Source organism: Eleginops maclovinus, chromosome 4, assembly GCF_036324505.1.
Source record: "Eleginops maclovinus isolate JMC-PN-2008 ecotype Puerto Natales chromosome 4, JC_Emac_rtc_rv5, whole genome shotgun sequence".
Taxonomy (NCBI): Eukaryota; Metazoa; Chordata; class Actinopteri; order Perciformes; family Eleginopidae; genus Eleginops; species Eleginops maclovinus.
In genome coordinates, this window is record NC_086352.1 from 23007144 (window position 1) to 23019734 (window position 12591).

At 39.9% G+C, this 12591-nt stretch overlaps 1 protein-coding gene across 14 annotated transcripts in view; it reads right to left on the reverse strand.

Annotated features, from left to right (window-relative positions):
• Nucleotides 1-8105, reverse strand: part of dmxl2 (Dmx-like 2) — a 34732-nt gene extending 26627 nt beyond the window's left edge. For all 14 annotated transcript variants that reach the window (XM_063881323.1, XM_063881320.1, XM_063881322.1 and 11 more), the window contains exons 1-6: nt 7762-8105; nt 1884-2009; nt 1547-1618; nt 1351-1426; nt 1013-1157; nt 101-167 (exon numbers count right to left, since the gene is read on the reverse strand). In XM_063881323.1, the coding sequence (XP_063737393.1) occupies nt 101-167; nt 1013-1157; nt 1351-1426; nt 1547-1618; nt 1884-2009; nt 7762-7848 (573 nt within the window). In that variant the 5' untranslated portion in view covers nt 7849-8105. The remainder of the gene's footprint in view (nt 1-100; nt 168-1012; nt 1158-1350; nt 1427-1546; nt 1619-1883; nt 2010-7761) is intronic.
• Nucleotides 8106-12591: the final 4486 nt, after the last annotated feature.

Below are 12591 nucleotides of genomic sequence, written 5' to 3' on the forward strand. Positions count from 1 at the left end.
AAATACACAAACATAAAATATACAAAAACATCACCACACAATAACAAAAACTTCTCATCAATTTGTTATTTTGCATTTTGTGTATACATGAATAAAATACCTTCCCAACTGTTGCAAAGTACTCCCCATCAGGAGACCACTTGGCAATATGAACAGATGCAGCAGTCCTGAGAGAAACACAAGAATAGACAATGGTACATCAGCTATATTCACTTCTCCAGGAAAAACTCTCCTGTCAGCTCTCAAAAGGGTTTGTGTGGTATCATTTCAGAGATAGCACTTCCCTCTTTATTGACTTTCCAGGCATGCATATGTGTCATCAGAGGACAATTACCAAATTGGTATTATATGTTTATGTCTGTTTACATAGCTTAAAACACAGCCCACAGACTTAAACAATGGCTTAAAACTGTGCATTCAAAGTGTTTATGGGAGGCTGTGTGCAGATGGTGTTTGGATATTCTTTGACTGCCTATACGTTTTTACAAGTTAAAGAATATGTAGTTCTACAACCTTTAAAAATACAAATAAAAGTTAATATTTTGTCTGCTGGACTTAATCAGTGTGGCAGTAAAAAGACTAAAACATCAATAATAGAAACAAATACTTTTAACTAACAAAAGGAACAGCGCAAATTTGAGATATTGCAATGTTTACTCAACGCTGTGAAGAAAAATCGATTTGAATATAAGATCACAAAACTGACAGGTACTTGCATTTTCAGAGATGAGCAATGTTTTTTCTGTTAAAATTACCTGCAACAAACTCGGCTCAAGAATGTTTTTACTGACTTACTGACATAAACAAGACAACAGAACAACAGTGTAAAGAGGAGAGAATAAAGAAAATTAAGACACACAGGTCTGCTCACTCAAATGATCAAAAAACGGTTTGCTAGCTATCAGGGTTTCTACATATTTAATGAATTATGATGTCTGAATATCAGTGATATGGCTCCATTTTTTCCGTGTAAAAAATGCTTGAAAAGTATGATAAAAAGCAAAAAACGTACTTGCACTGCCAGACACAGTTCCAGTCATTGAGCACAGGGTGGGGCCTGTCCTCATTTAACTGTCCATCCTCCTCCTCTATCAGGACATCTTTCAGTGGAGGAGCCCACAGCTGGAGTCGCTCAGTTGCTGCTAGGATACGGTTCCCTGTGGACACAAAATGTTCCACACCTCTCATCCCACGTTGACTACTTCAGTGCATAAAAGCACATGCCCACTGCCATTCTTACATAATGCACATGTCAGTCCAGACAAACCACAGGGGGCTGTAATAGGAGATGTGCATAGTGTGGACACACTGAGTCAGACAGTCAGTGAAACACAGAAAGCCTTTGCGTACCTTGTGGGTCCCAGGCCAGGTTGTAGGTGATGGCATCGAGGAAGAACTGTCCTGTCTTTTGCCACTGATAGTTAAGCTGTGATAGAAAGGCCACAAAACATGCATGTCATTGGCACACAAGTTTCATTAGGCTCACTGGAAATTGATTTATGGTAAACCATGTATCTTATGTCTAAAAATCTGCCATCATGCTCACCTTGTGGCGTTTGTTTGGGTTGGTAGAAAGAGGCTCAAAGATGCAGACTGTATTTCCGTAGGATGCAGCAATCTAAAAATAAAGAGCTGTGTTCATCATCAAAACATTACTCACCCCATCAGTGCTTCTGCACAGCCATTCCCACAGGAGGGGGGTAAGGGGGGGGGGGGAGTGGTATGGGAGGGGGAGAGGAGAGCATGGCCAGTACAAGACAAAGGCAGACGCAGGGCTAAATGTACTTCTTTTCTTGCTCAGCATAATTGACAATGGCTTCTGGCTACATGGAAAAACGAAAACTGTATGTGGGAGTGTGTCTGAGTGAGCAGTCAACACTTACCCTGCCAAGCTGGTGGGAGCACTCCACACAGCCCACCTGTATGTTCCCATTCTGAGCTCCCGGGATGATCTGCACGCACTCAAAGTCACTGGCGAGGATCACTACATCACAACCTGAGCCATAGGCCTGAATAAGAAATGGGCAGAGGAAGAAGACCCAAATCAGACTGTGTAACAATAAATCAATATTGCAAATGTCACTGCAAAATGGATTAATGCTTTAACTAATACGTATGTCTGGAAAACACACATATTAATACACATTATTTTTAATGTAATTTACAACTTCATGTGGTATGTTTCTTACTGCTTTAAATCCACACAGTAATCCATTTGAATTGAATATACAATGTAGTTTCATATAACTGAATAAAAGAACGACAGAATAGCATTCAATGGCTCTTAAGTGAATATTGTGTTATAGCGTAATGCGCAGGGAAATATGACATATTATAACAGCAGTAGCGCAGCATTGCTTTACATTAAAATACAGGCACAACTGGCAGGTTGTGGTGGTAAGACTAGAAGAGAAACCACATAAACATTTTTTTTTTAAATCCACTGCAGGGAACAATAACACTTTCTCGTGTGCAGGACGTAGACAAACACAGCACATGCTCATTAAACAAGCTTAATGGGAAACCTGTGTTAAGATTTGGATTGTGAGCGGCGGGGTAAACTGACACAATGGCGTTTGCTGGTTGTTTACAACCATGTGTAGAATGGCAGCAATAGCAGCACCACCTGGGACACAGGCAAGCTGGCTCGAAGCAACAGGACAGTCAGGATGACGGCAAGCACCTTTCATTATTCAGGAGAACAGGAGGAGAGGCTGGGAACCACTGGGTCACACAGCGGCACAACATTACAGCTAGTTCTGTAACTTAAAGTGACAGGTGAGTATGAGGTTATGGTAGAGTGTCGTATAGGAATATACTTTACATTCTACAATTGAATTGTGGAATAGGAAGAAAGGGAAGTAAAAGAGGCCTGTTCTGCACTTTACAATGACTGCGGCACTTGCTCCTGCACATTACAGCTGGAATTAAAAGCGGTCACCGTCACGCACTGCACCTGTCTCTCTCTCTCTCACACACACACACACACACACACAGACACGATAAAGAGCGAGTCCATTCTACTCTATTTGTCAGCAGGATAATTTGGACCTGATGGGACCTTGAGCCATGCTGGCACTTGTAAGCATGAGTGTGTCTGCCTTAAACAGTATGACCCATCATCACTGCTTTGTTCATTCAGTTTGGGATTGTGTGTGCCCTGTCATCCTTTCAACATCCACAAATATACACACACACACACACACACACACACACACACACACACACACACACACACACACACACACACACACACACACACACACACACACACACACACACACACACACACACACACACACACACACACACACACACACACACACACACACACACACCTGAGTGATGGCAATACAAAGTGGGATGATTCATTAGTAGTAGCAGCCTAATACAACATGGTATCATGGTAAACATTGACACAATTTACGATTAAACAGCATAAACAGATAGGACTGTAATGTTGTATCCATAGACAAAGACAATTTGAGTCAGTTGAAGCTTATTTTATTTTTATATTTGTTTCGGAGCCTTTTTATCGGGAATGATGAACTCCACAGCCATTACTACAAAATGGCATCTCCCATCTGAAACATCACAATAACGGTACGCAGCACTTTGGTTCACAGAGTTTAATAAACACTGATTCTTAAGAGAACTACTTGCTTGACAGCGTTTCTCTACTGATGGTAATAATTTTAGAGGGATGGATCCCTGATGATGTTGAAAGACCTGAAAGACCCGATGACCCCTGATTACATCCCTCATGATGTGTTCAGGAGCATTAAAAGAGCAAAAAAAATGTTTCAATCAAAGGCCGTCCTTTTCTACTATGTAAATGAAGGCCTTAAACCCATTCGATTAAAATCATAGTCTATCTAGCTGCTATGATATTTAAATAAGCAACAGACAGCAACATAATATGATTGCACTAAGGTCTACACCCATGCATATGTAGCTCATATATCTGCCGGTGTAACGAGTACAACCCTGAAGCAGTTTCATTTTGTCAGTAATGTCATGTAAGCTGCTTACATCAAGTATGGTGCTGCTTTTGGACAAATATCACCTCTCTGTAACACATGAACATTAACAAAGCAACAACTGTCATGTCATTGTAAATGTTGGTTTGTAGAAAATGAACTAAACCTATTTAACTTATGTCTATGTGAGTGAATGTGACCTTTTGTTTTTTCAATGAATTTCCCCATGGTATTGTGTTGGCAGCTTGTTTTACTATAAAGCCCTTCAAGTGTTTACAGAGGTCTGAATACTCCATTTTCCAGCCAGAGAGAAAGTATGAGAGAGATTATCAATATATATGACATGCTTTGTTGAATTTTCTGATGTTACAAAAACCTGAACCTGAAACACCAATATTGACTGGTTGCTTTATAAAAGATCAGATATCAAAATCTATTTCTAGTCTTTTGGAAGGAAGTTATGTTATTGATGAGAGCTTCAGAAATTGATTCACATTTATTTGAATAGTGAGGCGGGGATTTACCTGGTTTTCAGGGTAGATGCATTTTAGAAGGAAAGAGTGAATCCTGCAGTCATGTGCTGTGACAATGAAAGCAGATAAGAGGAAGAGAGGAAGACAGGGAAAGACCACTTCTGTCTTTCCAACCATTCCCCATGTCGCTTACACAATCATGTGAACATGTGCAACAGCCACAGCTGCGACCATGTGTACTATTTTAATGTTTGCTATCGCTATAGTCAAAAGCCTCAGATGCAAATATTTTAAAAACATGAATTGATCAACTATGGCCTCTAGTAACATGGCCTCTCTGTCAATGTCCGTGTTGTGCCATTATCCACAGCAAAGCCCATAGCACAGACCTGCACTTTGATCCCACTGTCTCTAGTCATAGCATACAGTACAGGCCTTGTTATTCTCTGCAGAAAGACTGTAGTGAAGCAGTGGGCATTAAAAGACAAACTACACCACGTCAGGCTCTGATCCATCTTTAAGTGCAATATCTAGGCCTAGCCTACTCGTATCAATTGAAAAATACGTGCTGTTACTACATAACATGTTCAGTTTAAAGATGGGAATAGATCATGAGTCTGAAACACCTGACATTTAGCAGAATACATGCTTTCACAATACACAGAAAAGGAACATTTCCCAACAGGATATTAGTAATCTCAGAAAATCACATCCTCCTTCAGAGTGTTGGCATTACTGTCTTACATTTTGGGACCACATCTGTATTCTGAGGACAATCCAGATGCAGAGAAAAAATTCTATTTGCAAAATATCTAAATTTCAAAGAAAATGAAGCCTCTGTGAGGATAGGTACTCTCTCTCCACTGTACCTTTGTAGTTTGCACGTGAATTCTATTTTTAGTTGATCACACATCTGCAGCTCTGAATATCAAAACTGGCTGTTTGTACATTTACAGCATCAACCACAGGTGAAAAGGCACCATAATAGACACAAAAATATGCTTTCTGATCTGAATGAATAAAATGAATGAATCTGGTATTTGGTAGTAAAATGTCTTAGTGTTATCCAACAGACAAAATTCCTTGTATTATTAAAGGTCATTTTTGACCATTCCTACAATGGGTTCTCAACACATGACTAAATCCACCATCCATTCGCACATTGGACTGAAAGCAACAGGGAACCATTGCTTTACTGTCCCTCTATTCAAATTCTATGTGAATAAATGTCTTTAAATTGTTGTCAATATCACCACAATAAATTGAGCATGCATGTTAATAAAGGCCATGCTGGAGCACAGAAATGAGAAGGGATGGAGATGGAATGATTCCATATGCAATGAAGTTCTTGAACTGGTGCATTCATGGCAGCTGTAGGTTAGGAGTGTGCACATGCATGCATGTGTGTGTTTGTCAGGGTCTGGCCTATGAGCCCTATGGGGTCAGTGTGAGTGTAACTGCATTGGACATCATGTCTAGTGTTCAAATACCCTCTCAGAAACAGAAAGAAAACACCAGGCATATAAACCAGGGCCCTATGGCAATGTGCAAGGCTTTAGCTTCACAGCCATCTCTATCCTATGTTGCTGTGCAGATATGACTCTGTACAAACCTTGCCTCTTTGTACATTGAAACAGCCTTGATTTGTGGGTCAGTGTAAGGGGAGAGGAGGGACAACTCTTTATAGTTCAACAGAAATTACCAGGACATTGAATTACTGCTCTACAAGCCAAAGAACTGAGGGAATCTGAAATAAGTGAGGAGAGTGTCTGCATTTAAAAATAAATAAAACCTTTAAAAACAACCACTTCACTAATAGGGAGCAGAAACATACCCAGTCCAGAAGTGGCAGCCATTAGACAGGCTCACACAGTTCTCAGCATGAGGGAATGGTGGCGTGAAACATAACAGCTCAGGAATCTTCTGTGAGCCTGCATTGGAAGAATTCACCTAACGGATTCACATAGCTATATAAACAGGGGTTATAAAGACTACATGAATATTATTTTGTAATCTTTGTGGACAACATACACTAAGTTTCAGGTAAATGCTCTCTCGAACATACATATGGTTTTTGAGGGGTTTGCCAATTTGGATGTTATGGAAGATCTTAAAGTCATCATCATTCAGCTTCTGGTCTCAATCCAGGAGCCGACACAGGATGCTACAGAATGTTACTGCCTTTTACTTCAAACAATCTATTTCATGAAAAAATAACACACAACATACATGTGTTTGGGGTTGTGAACTACTTTGTACATTGTATTCCTTGCGATCAAAAATAAGGCTGTATTATTATTACATCTTGCTTCACTAAATGGAATATTGAGTGGGCTTCTATGTCCTGTCAACTTGAGGCATAAAGAGAAAAGTTGGGAAGTTGCCAGACCTCAGCCAGACAAAGAATGAGTTTAGAACCAAGAAGTCAATAAATAACAGACACAGGATGTGCTCCAAGGTATAGAGTTGGACAAGCATACATGCATAGCATAAAGTCAAATTACTGATGAAATGAGCTGATAACAGACCATCGGTAATGCCCTACACAATCGTGTATTATAGTTCACTTAAGTTAAAGTGATGACAGATGTCACTACGTTTTTAAAAATGTATTTTTTTCACAACAAAACATCGAGCCCTCTAGCTCATGTATCCATATATGGCTCTCTACGTCACGGCTGGCGCAGCTGATGCTAGGATGACAGCAAGCTAATCATCCGTGAGGAGGATTTAAGTCCAAATGGTAGCAAGCTTAGCTATCCTGCAAACAGACTAAACACAGCTTCTCACCCTATGGCAGTGCGCAGTTTTGTCAAGCCAAATCAAACGAAGAGTGCACTGCGAAATGTAGTCAGTGCGTGTCCCATTGCAAATATTTGTCAATAATGTTATGGCTGCGCAAAGGGATTCCCTTGCAGCATTTCTAATGTAACGAGATGCAGCTAAAGGTCATTTGAGTGGCTAGCGTTGACTGTCTTAGAGCAATACATAATACAACGTTAACCCTAATATAGGAGGTGAAGACATTGCCGTTAAGCATCCACATTGGGATGTGTTTTGTCAAATCGTGCCTGCCTGTAAAGGTAATTGAAATAGGTGCAGGTGATACAGATGCTCAGAGTGGACTCACTATTTGTGAATATGTCGGTGCGGCAGTTTGTGGCTAGCCCACTACCCGGCTAGTCAGTGCCTTAGCTCGCTAGCCAAACCGTTTACAGTCTGTACAACGCCAGCAGGCTAACTATCCAGCTAGCTTGTTAGCTTCAGTGAGTGTCATCTTGAAGAAATAATATCAAATAAAAACTCACCGTGAAAGGTATGTCATTCACGCTCCCCACCGAATAGCAGCAATCTCCAGGGTTAACAGCCCCCGTCAGCACCTGATGCAGATGCATTTTCCTTATATTTTAGCAGCAGATGGGGTTTTTTAATTATTAATAACGAGTCCACCCTTTCGGTTTCTCCATCTAGCAACGACTGGGAATTCCATCAGTAACATTAACGCCGTCCTCAGCCTGGCGTCGAAGTCTTCCTCCGCAAACAGTGAGGTCGCTGTAACTGTGAATACGGTCTGTATAAATGTGATTTACCCTGGTCCTGTCATGTATTTAAACATGTAAAACTGGCCGCCCGCCGCCTCTCGCTGTCAACACCATCCCTACGATTAATCGTGAGAGCGGAGGCAGTGGGATCTCTGCAGCGAACCTGACATGCGCGTTCCCGACATTGTCCAGGCACGACTGAATGGCCATAGAAATGGTACACCTAGACTGGGATAACAACTCTGGTGTTTCATTTGGTGCTTCAATAGGCCTATATTTAATTAAAAAAGAACTGTACTGACATCGTTGCATACTTTCTCTAAAATGACTAAAGTGTCATGTGTTGATTAACCATGCTTCTCTCTGGGGCACTGTACACACACTCTAGTAATGTTTTTCTATGTTTATGACGCGCCAGTTTGTAGCGCACCCCTCTGTCGGAGTTCATTGATCATAAATGTAGAGTCCTGGGGAGTCTGGGGTGAAACCCAAAATTATAGGGTAGTTATTTCGTAATAAACAAAAAACAAAAAAAGTATAAACAGCGTTAAATAAATATTGTCCTTATTCTAGGCTGATAAGGTCATACATTAATTGTTGTTTTTATAATTCATGTTAAACAGTGCATACAAAAAAAAACCTACTTTCAACTACATATAGTTCAAATGATTTAATTTCAGCCAAAGCTATTTTTACATTAAATATATTTCAGTTTTGGTCAACAAAATAAGCTAATAATTGGAATTTCTCTAATGTCATGGGAAACAGCTGGTGTCACAACTACAATATAAGATATAAATGCTGTCACAATAATGACCAAAACAGTAAACTGCAGGCCTTAAAGGCTGAAGTTGATGCCTCATCTCCTTATCTACCATCATTCACCTCACTGATGACATTTAAAGGAGCAAATCACCATAATACTGTTTATCACCTTTCCTTTTTGTACCCCCTGTTCTAAAGCAATTGTCCCCACTCTCCTTCATTGTTTAGGATGAGAGGCCTGACAGGGTTTCATAGTGGTGATACATAACCAACCATCATGGCGTTGGCCTAGTTATGGAAGCCACACTGACATCATCAGTAAGGGGCTGCCTGCCAGCCACCATGACACACTCAACAACTGAACAGAAAGCTGCAGTAGCCCAGAGTATGTGACCCACACACAAAAAGAGTGTCAACAACAATGGAGTTGCACACTCATGTTGTAGCATGTTTAATACTTTGTATGTCCATTTAGCATTTGGTGAACATTATTTGAAGTGTCAGACTTTACAATTGTTTGTAGGCATAAGTTGTGCAATGACTAATGCTTAGGAATATGTAGGAGGAAGTAGGTGCACTGATTGAAGGCGGAAATATTGGCAGGCTCAAGACCACTTAATATGTTACTCATAATTTAATAAATATGATCACATGATAGCTTCAGGACCAGAGTGATGTACAACCAGCTCTTTGTAAGCCATTATAAATGAGCAGGAAGTCCCAGAAAGTAGCATTCTGTAACCCAGATAGCCATCCAGTAAATTGAAAGTCAGTGAAATCTTGCTGGAAATCTGCCTGTCAGCTCATTTGGCTTTGAATAATTTTAAATGCCAGACTGCTGTAAAGGCATGTGACTAACACTCAGTGCATCTCTCCCAGTCAGAGTATTTACCTTAAAGCACCTTGAATGAAAAAAATAATCTAACAAATATTTCTCAAAAGAATTTAAGGCATTTTTTACTTTCTCCCCCTTGCATCAACCTGAGAAATATAGATGGAGGGTCATGCGGATTCCCATTAAGCTTATTCATGTTTGCCATTGATTATTGTTGAGATGATGGAGATGGAGAGGATCCACTTTAGATTATTAATACAACTGGAGTTTCATCTCTTAAGAGGTATTGTGTAGTGCGCCAAAAGTGCTGACATCATTGAAGAAGGAACAGAGACAACAACTATAAGCATGCAATGATATTTATTTGCCAAATTATAGCTTACTTATAGGCTCATGCAAGTGCACTAACTGTGTATGTGACACAGAGAGGTGGACACTGACAACTACTGTATGTCTGGATATTGCAGCAGGGTTAAAAGAAGGTTGAGGCAGTGTTTGTAGTTCCCGCGTTGCCTTTGGGAGACTGAGCGTTGATCTACTGAAAGCAGAATTAAATGCATTATAGATTTTCTCATTTCATGGATGGCTGCTTGCTGAAGCGAGCTCGAGTCTTGCCCTGGGGTGAAAGACAGTCTTCTCCCCAGGACAAAAATCTAATGGAGCTTCTTCGCAATCTTTAATAATTAAATCATCACATTTTGTTTAAATGTAACAGTCATGAAGCTGTGAATATAGGCTTAGTTTTCAGCCAAAGCAACACCTGTATACTGCAGATAAACAGCCGCTTAAACACAATGTTATCTTGTTTATTCACACTAAATGATGAAAAGTGATTCTGACATTTGAATCCCACTTTCATTAAAACTTAATAATATGTTTACATTTCTGTCAAATCAAATGTTACAATCAATACAAACGCCATGCATGCTGCTCTGTTTTTTTTTTGTGTGACACAGTGACTGCATGATAATATCATGCACGTGCAAAAAGCCTGCAGGAAAACACTTCATGTTTTATACTGTATGTTCTGCACTATACTTTTGTTCATTGATTTTCGTATTCTCTGCACAACAAGTAGATGCAATGTGTCAAGCTAAGGGCGGAAAGCAAGCTGCTTTCCAAAGGACAAGACTCTTGAATTCTGTTGAGCACAAATCCCATCCGTCCGCCTGTGAGAGGTTATCAAGAGCCCTGAATGACACAGAACAAGGGGGGATTTGGCAGCAGGCTTAAAACAGGCCACTGAAGTGTTCACTCGTCTACTCTATTCATGAACAGATGTGTAGTGCATGCCTCCAGTCTCAGACCATTCATGTGATTATCTAGCAGCTTATTAAGTTTTATCATGATGTAATACAGGTTATTTTTCCAACTATAAGCAGTTGAATAAAAAACAAATTATCAAAGGATTAGTCAAACTACTCCATTGAAACTGGTTTGCCTTTTGAACATCAAAAGTACGTCTGAAATGTACCTACTTATGATGTTCGTTATGAAATGTTTTATAAGGTAGTCAATAAAACTTCAGCTTTTGCTGGAAGGTCAGGTCTTTTTTTTAAAGCCTGTGATGACACTTTACCTCTTTGTCCAGTTTTTGTAATGTAGATTGAAAGCTGTGGTAGGAGCAAAGTCTGCTCCTGACGGCCACATTTTAACCTTGTTGGCTTTTTCTGTCTGTGTGAAGGAATACGAAAGTGGCAGTGTCAGTGCAATAGGTCAGCAGACAGCAGATGTGCACATTTTGAGTCACATGGTTAGAGTGAGGCACATTGGTCCTTTATCACAACATGTCAAACCATACTTTAAAAGCACAGTACATGATTACACTTATTGAATAATAGTCATTATAATTATATAAACACAACAAATACCATCAATTAAGAAAAACAAAAACAAAGTATAAAGGTCATTTGAATAATAGACTTAAAGAATGATAGTGAGTTGTACTACTCCAAAATGCTGCTGTGACCATTTGAACTCTGGCATGTTTTATGACTCACATTGCTCCAGTGCTTACCCGCATACATCACTTACCCACTGAGAGCAAAATTGGGTTGAAACATATTTTTGTTAAAATCTAAGCATTCTGTGACTATTTCTTTGCACTATAGGGGGTCATTACAAATTCAACCATGAGCTAATGTATAGTTGGAGTCCCATCCTTTCTCTATTTCTCCTGTTTATGAACAGAGTGTATATTAAGGCAAATTGCCAATAGAATAGCATCCAAAAAATATTTACAAGGAGCTTCCCTTTATCCAGCAATTCCTAAACAAATCATTGTAATTTGATCAAAAGCTGCAACTACTGTATTATCCTATTTTTAATAGGGCCTGTCTACTTTTAAATAAATGTTGTACCTGTATTAGAGGTGTTCTCTCAGTAGGACAGAAACTGAACAGCCCTCTGAATGGATGGATGTTGTTGTTTTTTATATTGTGAAGAAAAATGACAACCTCACACAATTCTCACAGCAGGTTTATTTGTTCTTTCATCAGTAGATGTTTTCTTGCAGCTATACACACAGCAATCCTGCTCAGACTCTGAGAGATGTCTGTGTCCAAAGAGATACTGAAGATTAATGATAGCTATTTCAGAGCATCGTCCCTGTCTTTGACACCGCCCCTTCTTTTCCGTCTCTCTCTTCACTTGTGTCGCTTTACCCTCCTATTCCCACTCGGAGGAAGGTCAGCCTCTCTTGCTGTGGTTAAACTAGTCCATCTGTCTCTCCTGCTTTCCTTGGGCTAACTGATGAATCTCTCACACCTGCTGTTGTTTCAGGGATGAATCACTGCCACTGCCCATGTGCGTGTGTGAATTATTCTCTATTCTAGTAGGTTCAGAATCCTTTTTCATGTCTGTCCCTGCGCTGTAAAATGCAATTTAATTGGGTGTGGGTTCGCTCACATTTGTGTTGCAAAGTTCTTTGCTGTAACCGGATTACCTGTTTTTTCATCACCACATTATTGAGCTTTATTGTGTTTTTCTGTGTCATT